Source organism: Xiphophorus couchianus, chromosome 8 (genome assembly GCF_001444195.1).
Source record: "Xiphophorus couchianus chromosome 8, X_couchianus-1.0, whole genome shotgun sequence".
Taxonomy (NCBI): Eukaryota; Metazoa; Chordata; class Actinopteri; order Cyprinodontiformes; family Poeciliidae; genus Xiphophorus; species Xiphophorus couchianus.
In genome coordinates this window covers 10,734,531-10,751,213 of record NC_040235.1, presented here as the reverse complement: position 1 = coordinate 10,751,213, position 16,683 = coordinate 10,734,531, and the positions used below count along the sequence as shown (strand labels likewise).

Sequence of the window (16,683 nt, the reverse complement as noted above, 5' to 3'; positions counted from 1 at the left end):
CATATCTTGGTTTTGTTCCCTCACGGTTGTTTTCTGTTGTCTCTTGTGTTTTTTCCCTTCCTTTCTCCATTTGTTTGTTATGGATTAGAGTCACTGAAAACAAAAGATTTTAATCTCAGAGTTCAAATTTATTTTCCTCAGAATTCTGACTTCTGTTGTTCTACATATAAAACAATAACAGTACCGACTTTCTTTCATGTTAATTACAGTCAAAAAATGGCAATAAACAAAAGAGTGTGTCTAAATAAATATTTTATTGTTGATACTATTACAATTATCTTATTCCTTAGATGACATGTGACTGTCCTAAAATACTACACTGTACATGTTCTACATGTGTGGACAGGCTTTATTATAACTGTAATATTATCACTATAATTATCTTGAAAATATAAAAACACACTTGGATACTGTAGTAACAAAAATATTTATAAAAAGTCTGAAAATGTTCTGTATGCTTTACAGGAAAGCTAATGTAGTTAAATAATTTAAACCTAATAATAAACAAAAATGAGTTCTTTCAACAAACACATCAAAGCAAGAAATAACACTGATAGATTAGATACAATACAATCATCTGTCCATATCACAACTTTAATTTCAGTGTGAAACATGACATGGGCTGTGGTGGTTAGTTCCTGGTGTCCTTTAAGAAATATGATGCTCATTTATTTATCAATTCATATAAAAACAATGTTTCTCATATTTTTATAGCCCTAAAATACAACTGTAGCATAAAAAAAACAATGTACAATTTCCCCAACCAACACATTTTACAACATCAAAGAGATTGTAAATGAAAGAATAAATTAAGTTGTGAAGAACACTTCTGGTTGCAAACACAAGGCGTATAAGAGCTGACAAACTCACTCTCACAAGCAAACACAGCATAAACACGCTAACTCATACAAGCACACTAGATACAAATGGTTCAAGTTGTGTCTATGAAGAATTTTTAATGTTCAAGAATGCTCTGAATGATATGCATGTTGCATGCACTAATGGGTAGCTAACATCTGGCAAAAACGCAAATGAGACATGAGAAAATATTCCGGATTTTATTTCTTTCACTTGCATTTTCTTTTGCATTCTTTGTGCAAAGTGTTATCGCAAAGTGACAAAAAACAAACAAACCTGTATTGTTCCAAGAAAACATGTAACATGTTTTATTATTATTTATTTATTCATTTATTTATTTTTATCAGAGCATCAGTCCATTGACATCAGTCCCAACTCAGGTTGCTCAAGCCTGACAGTTACATGGAAAATATTTTCTGGTGGGCCTCAGGTTCTAATTAGACCTCATGCTGAACTGAATTTAAACTCTTTAATGCTTTTATTACTAAAATAATTGATGTCCCGCTAGAGGACTGCAGACCCTTTCTGAAATACCAAAGCTATAAGTGTGAAGAGCAAAATAAGTAAAACGTAGGGAAAGGAGGTGATGGGTGATGAAGACTGTAAGTGATGGTAGTTGTGTTGGCTGTAGACTCTGTTTGGTGGCTCCACTGTGATGTAGCCATTGATGATACGAACCAAAGGAGGAGGCGGAGACTGAACCATGGAACTGCAAGAGGAAATAGCAAGATAACAAGATGAATATATAATGTAACAATACTAGTTTTCCTGCTCATTTTCTTACAAAAGTTGGTTAAATGAATTTGTCCTAATTGGCTTTATGGTTTAAACACCAACAAACAGTAACTGTAAAGACTAATCTCACATGTTTGAAATGAAAAACCATGTCACACTTCTGAAAAATGTTGGGGGGGTTTCCAGCAAAACTTAGGTATACTGTAGAAAGGAAGTCTGTGCAGACAGGTTCTTTTACTGCATAACTATGCAAGGACTGCATCAGAAAGTCCCTGCTCTGCAGTGAACCTGCCTGTGTGTATACTCTGACCATTTCTCCTTTTCAGACATTAAAATACACAGACATGTTTAGAGAGTGCACTTTGTAGCAAGTATAAGCAAACAGTCTGTTTCTTTTCCCATTTAAAATTCAGAGTCTTGCATAAAGAAAGAAAAATAATTTCTACTGACATTATGTAAAGAGCACTTTATATGATGTTTTCATCCTCTGCATGTATTTGTTTTTTCTTTGGGTTGTCATATTTAATTCACACAGTCCAGCTTTGTGTATGTCAGATGAAACTGGAATCTCTAAATGGCCCATAAGTGCTATTTATTGTGGACTGTATTGGTTGACCCCATGATAAATGACTGGAAATGGAGACACTCTGAACAAATGGTTCTTCCAGATAAATGACTCTAGGAAATGGAAGAACAGAGTCTTACCCTTTTTGACAACTAAAATGAAAGCAAAATCTTGCTGTGACAAAACATACAGAAGTTTTTTCATATGGCAGGCAACTCCTTTTTGTCAAAAAGGCGAGCTTGTTTTGTTCTGCGGTTAGTCCCTGCCTAGAGCTATGGTGAGAACCAAGTCAGGTTTAATTGTCAGGTAGCTATTTTTACATGTAAGACACTGATACCAGCTCCACGGAAGCGTGGATCTAATGTTTGTGTTCTGTAACTAAAAGAAGAGGATGTGATTTGATATGTTGGCTGCTTGTTTGGTGATATGTTGGCTGTTTGAGCCCCCAGCATCACATCAGGAAGTTCCCCACAGTCTTCTCACATACTTGATGAAGTAACGTGTTTATCTTCATTCGTTTATAACTTTTTCTTAAACAACTATTACAATTATAAACCATACTGCGGTGGTCAGAAGTTGATATACAATCATCATGCATAAATGTCATGTTAATACAAGGATTTTGATTAGAATTTGGATTACTCTATTTTTAGGAGATAATTAAACAATTTTAAAGGTTTTTAAAAAGAAAAGATGGATAGACGGATGGATAGATGGAAGCAGAGGTTCCTTACTTGGTCTGCATCCTGTTAGTCTATGGCCGCATAAAACGTACTTTGTTGTGGACAGTGACATTAACTTTCATATACAAGTTTGACCTCTTTTTAAAATGAATTCAAACCGATGCACCAATTGTTGTCTTGAATAACCACAAAAGCTATATGCTGTACATTTTCTCACCCTTTAAATCAGTTTGTAAAAGTCCAAAATAAAGTTGTCATCTTATCTTTCAGCTTTTTGTCTCCTTACCTCTCTTCTATGCGTACCCAGAGATCATTGAAATGTCGATTTTGTTGTTTCTTTTGCTTGTTCCGCCTCTTTTTCTTTAGCATCTTCTTCTCTGCTTTCTCTAGAAGATCCAGGCTGTCTGCAGGAAGGAGCAAGTGGGGTAGTGGGTCCTCTTCCAGGAGAACTCCCTGGTCCTCCTCCTTGTGTGGGAGCACATGGAGGAAGGGTTCCAGAAGAGTAAAGTCATCCTGGTGACCCTCCAGTGCTGGGGAAGCAGGTTTTGATGATGATCTCCTAAATGACACAAAAACATTAATAAGTTGAAGAACATAAATGGGAAATGTGTTTTAAGCCTTTTATGAAGAGGTTCCTAATACACTTTGATTCTTCTCTGTTTGCTTTGGCTCTCTTTGTGACGCATCAGCTTTGAATAGGTTCACAAATATTTAATTACTTTTCACATCTTTGCAGTTAAAGACTGCAAACACTAGAAAACAAAAATCAGAGACATATTCTTTTTTTCCTCCTGGGAACATGTGGACCTTTGAAAAGTTGACACACCCTGGGAGGAAGTTTTTCCTTTTCTTTAGATTTTAGTCAGCCGTGACAAAATGAAGATGAAGGAGAAAAGCAAGACTGAAGAGGGGGGAGATGAATTTTGGAAGTATTGGAAAAGGGTGTGGAGATAATATAGTCAACAAGATCAAGTTTGATAGAAAATACATGTGCACATGTCTGTGCGCATGTATGCAAATACAAATTAAAACATTGTGTACAGTGTGTATGGGTGTAGTGAAGTCTACAGACTTGATCTTCATAACATTTATTGACAGCTTTTAAGTTCCACATGGATCTTTGTCAGGTTAAACATTTGCCAAGTTGTGGACATGTCTCATTGCTTTCTAAATGTTTGACCTGTTGAAGCATTGGAACATAAGCAATGATAACTACCACATCTGTGGACACATCTTTAACAATGAATGATATCCACATACTGTAGAGCAGTGTGTTCTGCCATCCAGATGTTGTCTTTGTCAAGAAGAACCTATTTAGTTAAGCAGAAACACATTCTGTACATATTACAAATGATGTCCTCGCTGTAAATTAGGCTTAAAGTGGTCCAGAGGTGTCATCCACAGTCAGTAGTTAATGTGTTACGAGCAAAACGTTTTGCAAAAGACAAAAAGTTTTAAAGTCCCCTTTAAGAAGCAAACCATGAAAAGCATTTATCTTAAACTACTCTCCTCAATCCTTATCACCTACAAACTTTTACAAAAGCTGATATGATGCAAGTGTTATTTTATTTCAATCTACATAATAAATCGCTCAGTTTCATTTCATTTGTGTTATTACACATAAACAGAGTAGTAAAATTTTTCAGACTCGCGTTAACCCAGTGACACGGGTCAGGTGCTGGTTCATTTCAGGCTCATAATCCCATATCAAACACAGGCTCTTGTGTGTGAAAGTAGACTTACTCATTCATTCGAACACACACAGGAACAAGAACGCAGATTGAAAGTGAGATAGCCACCCGCAGTGCTCCATGCTCGACTGGCTGCACTACATGCTTCGCAGCAGGAGGTACGAGCCAAACTTAGGTTGGACTTTTCAACAATGCTTCATTGGTGGGCCACTGGGGAATTTGTCAGACCTATCAGCTGTGCAATCTAAAACACAGAAGCAGTCAGCAACATGCAAAATCTCTTAAAGAATGAGAGCTGTCAATGAGAATTATTTCTGCTGAAACAGTGAAATGTAAACATTGCATCTACGATATCATGCAGTCCGATTAGGGGACAACCTTTAGCCATATGTGTTATTCTGATGACTTTGGGGGCATGAAGGGTGTGAAGAAAGTGCAACACAATATATAGTAGTTACTATAGCAAAATCTAGTTGTATAGTTGCAGACTGCAGACAACTGAACGACATATCTTTTTTAGTCAAAATTAAACATAAAAACAATAAACAGCTCGGGAGAAAAGGTCTGATTGCTATGTTTAATGGATATAGCATTCTAGTCTTGAACAAATCGTGGCAAAAAAAGATCCTACTAACTATTTTCTCCTAACACCTCAACAATTTGTGATTTTATGCAAAAGACAAAACACGAAATTATTCATTTTCTACTAGTCAATTCAAGTTGGTTATTTATATATTCAGTTCATATTCCATTTTTCATCTTGTCTACTTTGATACCAGAGGCCACTATGATTTTAAAAAGTCAATGATTCAATTATGAAAATGTTATTAGTTATCATGATACCCTTAGTTACTGTTTTTATATAGGAAATAATGTCTTGGCACAATTATACTGAAAAACAGGATGAGTCAAACTCATAAAGGTTGATGGGAAAATTAATGGGCCAGAATAGAGGGCAATCCAGGAAGAAGACCTATTAGAGGATGCAACAGACTGGAAACATCGGACAGTGACCCTAAACATACAATATTGAGCTTGTTACATAACATTTTCCATTCATTAGAATGGTCTTGTCCAAGTACTGACCTGAATGCAACTGAAAACTTTCTATCGGCCTATCATATAAAATCTCTGTGAGACACTTTGTGTTTAACTTGCTTACTACCAGTGTCGTTACCTCTTTATGGGTTGTCCAGCAGGCGTGTGTTCCACCTCATATCCCTGGCGGCGAAGCACATCGATAACTGTGTTGTTGCCAAGAAAGTGACCTGCAATCAAGAAATTAAACTCATGACTCCCCTTTTCCGAAGCTAATGGTGATGCATTAAAGCTAACAGAAGCAGGACATTTGATATAAATGGCTCCAGAATACAGTAGAGTAGGAATAAAGCAATTAGGTCTGGAAGACTCAAGACTGTAAGGATGTAACATGGAAGGAGACAGGAAGGATCCAATGTTGGAGGAGACGTTACAGTCATGCAACAGTAATAATATCCAATATAAACACAATAAATTCAAAATAAAGGGCACGATTCTTAATGTCCACATCTTTGTTACTTTGAAAATGATAAAACATAAAGTTTCAGTGGGTTATAGTGTCCAATTAGCTACAATTTGCCTCCGATTTTGAAAAACAAAACAAAAATACTTGAAGGTTAGGGTTATATTTAAAGTTCTCCTCTCTACTCCTTCTTCTTTTCTTCACCAACCATTTTGATCTCTCCATTCACAACCGTACTAATCTTTTCCATCCCCTCTACTTGCCTGTCCTCTCTTTCTCGCTGTGACCCTCTCAGCTAGGTGAAGTGGGGCCATTGAGGCTTCAGGTTGCCATGTCAAGAGGTCTCCATTCTTCCTCTCATTCTGACAAAAGGGAGCAGTGGCCTATTGTCTAGGCCTGCTCAGCCGTGGCACCATGGAGCTGTGTAAACAATGAACCCCAGCACTTTAATCTGGGCCAGAGCCACCGATAGAAACAGGCTAGCCTGGATGCACTATAGGTGCCATGTTGTTGCCACCATGACTTGGAAAAAATGTTTTCACATATGAATGAATATGCAATGTTTAAATATGCATCGGTTGGAATTAGTCTATAAGATGTATATATACTGTATCCAGACCAAGCTCCCAAATAAAAATAGAGATCAGAATGAATCAAAGAGACAAAGTTTCACAGCTTGCTTTCATTTAGAAACAGCTTAAGTCTTATTCAAGCTCAAGATTTATTCAAGTCTACATCACAGGACTGAGGTGGGATAAATTGTGCTGCTCGACACAATGTAGGGGAATGGAAAGGTTTGTGGACTTCAAAACGTCAGAGCCTCATTAGTATACACATAACAACATGCCTACATAAAAATACAGACATATGCAAACTTTCAGGATGTACCACGACAAAGTATCTTTAGTGGGAGAGCAGCAAAAATAAATGTCCTTTAAATCTTTGAAAAAAAAACCCTTTTTTTTTTATCTTTTGAGAAAAATAAATGAATGTAAAGTATAATTTCAAAATAGTGATAGGGTTTTATGTGCCTAAGACATCACAAAAGCAAGCAAATTCAAACTTAGTAAGACACTAAATGGCATTGTGAAACTAAAAGACGTTACAGAAAGAGTTCTATAGCTGTAGTCTTCAAATATGTTTTAGATTCATAGAAACTGATGAATTGTTATAAGTCCAAGTATAAATCTGATTCATTGTATATACTAAATTTAGAATTTAACAATACTTTCTCAAACAGATAATCTGCATTTATTTTAATGCAAGATGACTTTCTCACAGAGGTTATGCAATGTTTTCAGTACCTTGCTCCTAATTTGTGGCTAACTGAAATTGTGCCCTGCTGGTTTCACATATGACTTCTTTACAGAGCCATTTTTAGAGTCATTAAGTCTAACAGACAGCAGATAAAAATGAAAAAAATAAAAATAAAAATTCAACATTCAATATTATCTAATGTGAAATCGCAAAGCTATTTTTTATCTGAAGTTTAATGCATTAGTTACAGAAATTTTCCACCTTAAGCTAAAAAACGTGTTTCTCTGGCCCTGCTTTGGGCTCATGGCATAACTTGCACTTGATATTTATTTACAGCCTCTCACTGGAAACAGACCTGCAGCCCTGCAATTTACAGCCCCGCACAGTTTTGGGCGTCCACATCTGGAGTAATCTGGAGCAACATCTGACATGTATTTCCACTGATTATTTACTTAGGCTTATTTCATACATCTTAAATCGATGAAATTGGCCAGGGATATTTGCACCAATGCACAATATGTTCACTGTATGCCTTTTAAGTTGCATCAAGAGAAGGGAGATGGTGGAGATAAAGATACCAGACAGACCTGAAAGCCTTCATTCACCGTGGACTCTCTTCATCCAGAAACATGAAATGGACCACTTAGTAAGAGAGGCACAGATTAGGTCATGTGTTGCTTGGAAAAGCTTAATTTTAATAATGTTTGGTCCAATTTCCTTTAGCGCGACAGCTTTGAAAGCAGGCCAAAAAAGGAAAAAACTATAAATAAGTTTTACACAAACACACTATGGTTTGAAAAAGTCTTTATCCTCATTGCCTCTAATATTGAAAGCCAATTACTGATTAAGTCAAATATATTTTAGAGGCAAGTGTTGTTTTAGAAAAGACCTATAAGTGTGGATTAGTCATAAATAAGAAAGGCAAATTAGCAGTGCAAGAAAATTTAAGAAATTGCAAACCAGTCTTAAAAAAATATGTTAACGGGACTAATAAAAGCCAAAAATATTAAAAGTCCAATATTACGATTTATTTTAGACAGAGTGGTATTACATGCTCTGCCAAGATACTTGTTTCAACTCAAACACTAAAGAGGAATGCCATTAGGACTTAAAAGACATTAAACAAAAAAAAACAAACATACTGGCTCATCATGATGTTGGAGAATATATTAAAAAACCTTATATGCCTAGAAACGATCTCAGTTCATCCACTGGCTTTACCTGAGATTGCATTGTGGATTGTACAGGTTCAAGAGTAAAGTCAAACACACCTTATTTGTCTTTAAAATTGAGCAAACTATATTTTACTACTCCTCACACCTGTACTTAGAGCTGTGCAAGAGGAGAACCACAGAGGTTCTTCTTGTCAGGAAGATGTGGAATTGCTGAAATCACAGGCTCATATTATTAGAACATATGGAAAGTCTTAAATAGTGTTCCTTTTCCATAGTCTTCAATATTTACACTACAGCTTGAAACCAAGGCCAGAGCAGCAGTTCTCATAACATTACAGCATGCTGGATAAACAAACGCTATAGTCAATACTGAGGCCTTTCCACCCCATACAGACTTTTCTTGCTGTTTATGTACACATTATGTTCTGCTAGTCAGTAGACTTCAGCAGCCTGTAGTCATCACCTCTGTCCACAAAACAAAACCTTCTATTGAGGTAGATAACCATGAGGTGTCACCATGCTGTGGAGGATAAAAAGACAAATTAAGCCTAAGTAAACTATTGTCAAAGCTAAAAAAAAAAAACAGAAAAAAAAAAGGACAGAGACATTTGTGATCCACTGTTTCAGAAATTATGTAACAACACATTTTTTTTTTTCTGGAAAACCCCAACACTGGCTTGTAACAGCCAAGTAAAACCTCAGGGTGTTCAACTGTCAAAGAGTGTCAACCATCCATAAAAGTGACAGTCATGGCAAAGACAATTACTGGTTATTCACTGGCACAAAAACAACACAGGTTTCTTTGTGTTTATCAAACAAGGCCAGCTCTGTCTAGAAATACAAGCTTTGATAATATGACTCTTTTTTTTTTTTCAATTATCCATGATTTACTTATAACGTTATTTGTACTTGATGGGCACAGAATTCCTTCAAACAATAAACATAACCATCATCAATAACCATTTTTAGAGATTGTTTGAAAAGAACACAAACCCACAAGAAACAGTGTGAAAGATTAAAGACTTGTGGGATAGTGGGGGGCTTACCCATATGGGGTGATATATCTAAGTACAACTTCACTTTACAAATAGTTCATATTTGGCCAGAAAAATTCTCAGACTTATTCATATAGAGTGGCAATAAACACACAGATATGGTTTGGTATCAGACTGGTATGACTGCCCACATGTCAAGAGAGTTATTTATTACAAAAGCATCAAACTGGCTCTGGCATGCTCTTGCTATTTCTATCCAAGCAACTATGACAAACAATCTACAATAATGCCACTAATAAAAACAATGCCATGGCCATCCCTTGCAAATAAAGGTATGTATGTGATGTATGTATTTAGAGGGGGGTTGAAATATATAGTGTATTGCTCATGCTGACAACAAGAAGTCCCGGGCTTCTTACTTAGCCATGAGGAGGAGCAGGAGGGAAACTTGTAAGCAGTGTCTTGAAGAGTTTATTGTTTTACAATAGTTGTAGTGCCAGACATAAAAACCTGCTTAATGACTTGCAGTGAACAGAGGAAAACATGCAGGTTTTAGATTTCTGAGAATAATCTCTTTTGATTGAACTCACAGTGACCGCAGGACATAGTGTTGCACCTGGATTAATCCTCAATAGAATACAAATGTATTTTCAAAATACTGCGATACCACATGAAATAGTTTTAGAGCTAATTCAGACTAGACACACGCACACGCCCACACACAAATGTATATGTAGCCTAATGTTTCTCATAACTAAGGATCAGGGCAGATTGAGAAAGGAGCCAAAAAGCAAGTTTTTCATAATAAGACGGAAAAGCCACAATTCAATCACTGTTCAAGAGTACGTAGAGTCGTTTCATCTTGCATTTGTCCTTCATTTTTGTAAAAATGTCAACTTGTGGTCTATAGACTGCAAAAAGGGTAGCACATGTTTGCTATTACAGGCACCAACAATCTTTACAACTAAACAGAAGATGAACAAATCTTGTAGAAAATAAAAGGATTTGCCTGGAACCCATTTATGATGATGTAACTTGTTGTCATTTTGGTCTTTATTTAAGAGTCCTCAGCATTTTAAATTCACTTAAGTTATGTGTACGGATATGGAAGTTCAACCAAACCACTGTCTAAGCTTCAGTAAAACCGTTTTTGAAACACCAACATAAACAGGACATGGTTTTGAAAGTAAGATGCCAATGATAAGCATAAGTCCCAATAAAATATGGCTTTGACATGACTGTGAGAGTTTAAAAGATAAGCTATGCTGATTATAAAAAGCACACATAGCCTATGCCTCAGTTCCACAAAATAAGGATTCTTTATTCTAAAGAATGATAATATTTCAACCAACACCAAAACTATCTTTCAGTATATTTCTCTCAAGCAGACCGTGACTCAGAAACTGGCCACCTTCAATAGGGTATTGCTTTTCTATAATATTGATACCGATCTTCATTTGCTCCACTTTGAAAGCAGATGGAAAATCTGAGAAGCACTAAGAAGGCAGGCAAGAGGGTGAAAAAGGCAGCAGACAGAATAAAGATAAACCCATAAACAGACGGGATAAGATGAACACAGATTTCTAAACTCAAGACAGGAAAAAACAGAAGTGGAGACAATCGGGATACCAAAACAAGCAAAGGAACGCTAAGTTCCCAGATGACAAACTTTGATAAAACAGGACAAGAGCATCTTGGCTCCAACTTTAAAAATGAACAGTTAAGATTATTTAGTACGTTTCTGTGTGCCATTCAAAACACAACTAAAAAAGGTTGTATTGTTAACTTGTACTTCTTACAATAATTTTAACTAACATATTTATTTGTCTAAATCTTTGCTACATGAATTATAAATCCCAAAAATAAGGAGCACAACAACAACATGAACAACTCATTGTTAAAATAAATTTTTGTGGCATAACATCTGTAACTATAAAGTTTTTCATCTTACCCTTTATTTGTTTGCAATTTATATACAGCTGAAAATGTAAACAAATATTCCAGACTAATGTATTTTTAAAATCTATCTTTTTGAAATGCATTATGGATTCATAGAGCATATATTACCAATTTTTTCCCCTTGCAAAACAGAATTAAGCTAAACTATACTGTCTAACACAATGCATTACAGGAAAAGGCAGGTTACCAATACCAGATAATTTAAAGTTTCTAAACTTTAGTCATCAAGTATTGCCAAAATATTTCTTAAAATCACACCAAAATGATTGACGAGTTACTTCCAAAGCTAATAAATGTTATGCTGAGCCATTCAGCTGTTTGCCATTTTGGTGAGATGTCAGAGAAAGTGAGAAAGTGTACTGAAGAAATGACTTTAAAATGATTGTTTGGAATAAATGAGAAACAAGGAGCATGAGAGGTCTGTGGTATGAGGTTGTTTTTAAATAAGTTCACATGGAAAATTTGCGGTGGCTCACAGCACTTTGGAGCCGTGTTAGGGATTACATCTGCCAGCCTAAAGTAGACTCTGCGCTCTCTGTCAGTGCAGCCTTCGCTTTCTCTCCCATTTGTTGCAAGGAAATTATTGTCCTTGACTGCGCACACAGCAGCTGAGACATAACTGCTGTACAAAAAGTTTGACAATTAAAAGTGAGCCGATCTGATGTATTGAAATGGATCTTTGCCAACTCTTAGCCGCTAAAGTAATTACAGCAAATACACCGAGGGACAGTCAATAAAACTAAGGCAATTCCAACAAAATATAAACAGTGTGAGAGCAAACTTTTCTTATTATCATTTAGGGTCATTTTTTATCTGCTTACTAATGCTTGTGTTTTTACCTTTACACATTCAAAAGTGTAAACCTGGGCTTTCAGAAATTTCTACCTTACTTTGGAAGCGCAGTCTTTAGAATTTATAATTAGGGATGTCCAAATCTGATTCCCAAAATTTTGAAACGATATATAAATCATAGTCAGCCACCTAACTTCACCCTTGATATCTTTTGTTGATGAACTGACTGATATTTGCCTTTCTATCTGTTTTCTGTACACCTAGTTTTAGCCAAAAGTTGTAGGGCTACATTATGTGATGCCATGTTTTAGAAATCACAACAAAGTTTTGCACTAACAGTATTCAAAAGTGTGTGGTAGGAAATGCATTACTTTGTCAATTTAGCAAATCTGGGGTTTCCCTGATAATCTATGTTTTGTTGTCCTTTACACTGATATTTGTACTGAGAAAAATGAAAAATCAAACTCTTTCATTCTAAAGATATGGGTTTCTCTAGTTGCTTTTGCTTGAAATCAGAGCTCTGCATCTACAGCATATCTCAATTTTCATCCTAAATAAGTGACAATGGGAATTATGCAAAGCTCAAGTGTCTCACATTATCAAACTACTTTTAAAAAGAGACAAATCTAAAATTAATAGATACCAAATACAGTTTTTAAAAAAGAGTATTTACTGGGGTAAAATCATATACCTATCTTTATTGAGAAAATTAAACAGACGAAACACATAGAGAGGCAAAAAACTTTCCACACCAATGCATAGTTTGATGTGATGGATTGCCTTGCATGTCTTTGCTAAGTGCTTCAAAACACACAAGTAAAGACACTAATGGTGAACAAGCTCAATCATATGATATTCAATCTTCATGTAGGACAAATTCACATTCAAAATTATTTAAAATACAAAATAAACGGGCGCAGATGAATTATGTCTGTAGGCATGGATTCCATTGGCAACAAGGTTCGTAACTCGCACTAAAGTTTGATTAGGTTCATAATATTCCATGTGTTCATGCCAAAGAAAAATAAATCTTGACTCTAGTGTTGCTATATAGCTGGCGTAATACTGAGCAAGTTATGCTCTACAAACAAAGACCATGTTCTTATACCTTAAGTATGTACAGTTATAACATCAGGATTACCCTGTCAATAGGTGATTAACCATTTATACACTTGAGTAGAAGTGATGGTGGTTGGCTCTAGGATGATTAACGGGGGAGAAATGTAAAACAACACATTTTTGGTGCACATCATTATTTTTGGCTTTTCAAATGCTGTTTCTTATCTTTGCTTGTGTCTGCTGGCTAATCTCACATCTTTAAACCCAAATAAAACAGCTTGAATATTTGTTTGAGCTGGCGACGCTACACAGACACAATGTAGTCTACAAGCCATTACAGCAATGTTTAGAGGGGTCATGAGCCAAGATATCAATTTGTCAAATGGGTCTGGGTAGCAAACACAACACAGACAGGGCAGGGATACAAATGAGGGTTATTCTGAGGCAACTAAATAATGCTTCACTAATTTTTACCAAAATCAATTTTTGGCATCATTTAAATTAGGATTAGGCTGTCAGTTGCAAATTTCTTGGTGATAACTCTTGTTTTGTTTTGTTTTTTCTTTATATGATGTGTTTGAATGTATTTCTGCAGTTTAATACTGTAGCCACAAAAATGTCTTCCTTTAAAATAACTTGCATATCTCTGCAGGCCTCAGATCCTGCTGCGAGTTGCTCCTCAGCCTGTCAACTATCTCCATCCCGAAAAAAGGATAGCAATGGGAGTCGGATGCCCTCTCACTTTTTTAAAAAGCATTCCACACAGCGCTTCCATCTAAAACATGTGGCTTAGAGAGCAATTTTGTGCCTGTTTAGTTTGATTAATCTGCAAGCAATCTTGTTGTCGTCCTAGAAGGCCTGGATATCATCTGTGTTTTAGGTCTAGGTCATAAGTAAAAGCAGATCCTTACAAAGGAGTCTTGTAAATTCCCACAGGCTCTGTTTTTGATGGTCAATCTACCCCTATTTAGTGTTCTGTCAATGATTTTCTTATTCACCAGGCAGATTTTGCTGCTAGACAACTACCTTTGTCAGTTAACCATGTGTTATCCCAACTACTTTTCTCATCAGTTGTTTATTTGCCAACTAAACAAATCCATCCAACTTATTCCTTGGTGCAAATATATTAATATCATGGTGGAAAGTGGTCATTTCTAAACAACCTAAGTATCTGAAAAAGCTTTAAAGAAGAGAAAGCTGCATTTTTTTAATGACATGTTGCAATCATCTCAAAAGACCGTTCACAATTTCATCATGATGCCATAACAAACCAAATCATTACCTACCAGCAACTACAAAACACTGTAGCAACATGTTCTTCCCAAATCACCAGATGTCAAATGAGACATCATGCAGCCATCACTTTGCTTTACACCATTTACCACAGATCCCCAACTTCAGGTGTTATTTCGGTGATTTGACTGTACACTCCCAAAGTTTGACTTCTGAGTCCAGATGTTTGCCAGAGTAATAAAACGTCTAATTTCCTACACTATGCAGGCACAATATAACTGCAAATGAGTTTGAAATCGCACAGCAGTAATCTGAAATGGAATGAAAATGGATATAAATCCAGATAGTTTTTGTGTTCTGTCCAAACAGTCAATTAAATCAAACTCATTGTTCATGGGTGGTTAGAGTAATATGTTGAGTTTTAGGAGGTTTTACATAACCATTTACAGTGCAACAATAGTCTTTCCATACAGTAGAAGGTACACTTGTCCTATTTTTTGAGTTTAGATGCCTCTTTCCTGGAAGGATTCATTCATAGAGTTATTTCTACCATTACATACAGTATGTACTCTTACATAAAGCCATTATTGTAGCTACAGCTGACATTGGGTTTGTTTCTGTTTCTGTTAAAAAACATAATTCCTGACTCGATGTTTCAGAGTTTAGTTGTGTCTTTTCTGAACAAAACCATGAAGAAAGCAATTGCTGCCATTTCATTTGTGGACTAATTCTTTGAGTTCTCATAGAAGGTAGCCCTGTCTCAGTCCTCTTGTATTTTATCTGTGTATTTTCTATTCTCCCAATCTTCAGTTGGTCATGGCAGGTTGTAGCTCATATGGAGCTTGATTGCCAAATAGGTTTCTTCCTGTTAAAAACAAGTTGTTCCTCTCTATTGACAACACATACATGTTCAAGAAAAGGAAATTCTATGAAGTCCACAACTCAGTCAGATGGGTCCCTCCTGTTTCTACAAACAGACAATAAATGATCGGTTGAACTGTATTGCATCACATTATATCTTGGATTGAATTTGACTATGTATAATTATATCTGAATCTGACTTAACAATTTGATTTTACTGAAATGGACTGAATAGACCAAAAGTGAAACTGGACTTAATGTTTTTTTTTTTTTGGTTGACTTAATGTATATATGCACTGAATTTGGGGAATGAAAAACTAAATAAATGCATCTCATAAAAATATACATAACACTTTATGGAACAATAAAATTTGATATGTGAATAAACCTCCATAAAAGCACAAATACTTAAGTATCAGAGAACTAAGGGATAATATATTTCTTCGTATCTCCTTCCCCTCTGGGCAGTACATCAGTCCACTTTATGTTTCATCCTCAAAATGAAAGAGGACAACCTCTTCATAACAAGCCCCATTTCAAATCATCAATAGATAGACGACAGCTCTCCTGCTTAATATATAATTTTCCTTCTCCTTTTCCCTTTCATATAGTAGTTTGGTATTTCTGGTCCAAATGAAAGTTGGGCCTCTGGGCAGGCACATAAAGAGCATGTTCCAGGTGGATGAGGAAATACTGCTGGGTTTGAATAGGGTCAGGGGTGAGGAGTTCAACTCTTTCAATAAATCACAGCAAGATGTTGTGACAACTGAGAGAAGAAGTGTGGGCTGTATGAAATATGTCTTTTGCGAACAGACACTGGGGCCTCAAACCATATGAGAGCAGAGAAATGTATATATTTAGGAGCTTTTCACTCAGGAGCTTTACAGGCAGTTAGTTATCCAAAGTGGCTGACAGGTTTATCTTCCTTTTATCCCTCTTTAAGGGGGAAGCGGTAGGCTGATGACACATTACAGATGCTCCTGACTTCTTATCTTTCTGGTTAAAGTTTTTCAGCTTTATCTGAGCTGCATTTGGGATTGTGAATATGACTAAAACTAAGATTAAAGACTCCAGAAGAAAAACAAATCTGCTTTACATACAGTACCTTGCAAAACCCTTCACACCTCCTATACCACCTTGGGTTAATAATTGTCCAAACAGTGCAAGTCTTGTTGGTTATGTTTTCACTAGCTTTGCATATCTAGGGACTGAAACATTTGCTGATTCCCGTGCAGGACAGATCAAGTTCATTCAAAGAGTTTCTTGAAAACACATTTTTCAAATCTCACAATTAATGGGATTTAAGTCTAGAAAAGGAC

General features: G+C 36.0%; 1 protein-coding gene across 1 annotated transcript in view; it reads right to left on the bottom strand.

Moving 5' to 3' along the window:
* Positions 1–235: 235 nt before the first annotated feature.
* trabd2a (TraB domain containing 2A) overlaps positions 236–16,683 on the bottom strand; it is a 52,409-nt gene continuing 35,961 nt past the window's right edge. Inside the window, exons 5-7 of the mRNA XM_028024577.1 lie at positions 5,710–5,800; positions 3,128–3,400; positions 236–1,567 (exon numbers count right to left, since the gene is read on the bottom strand). Coding sequence (XP_027880378.1) covers positions 1,363–1,567; positions 3,128–3,400; positions 5,710–5,800 — 569 coding nt within the window. The 3' untranslated portion in view covers positions 236–1,362. The remainder of the gene's footprint in view (positions 1,568–3,127; positions 3,401–5,709; positions 5,801–16,683) is intronic.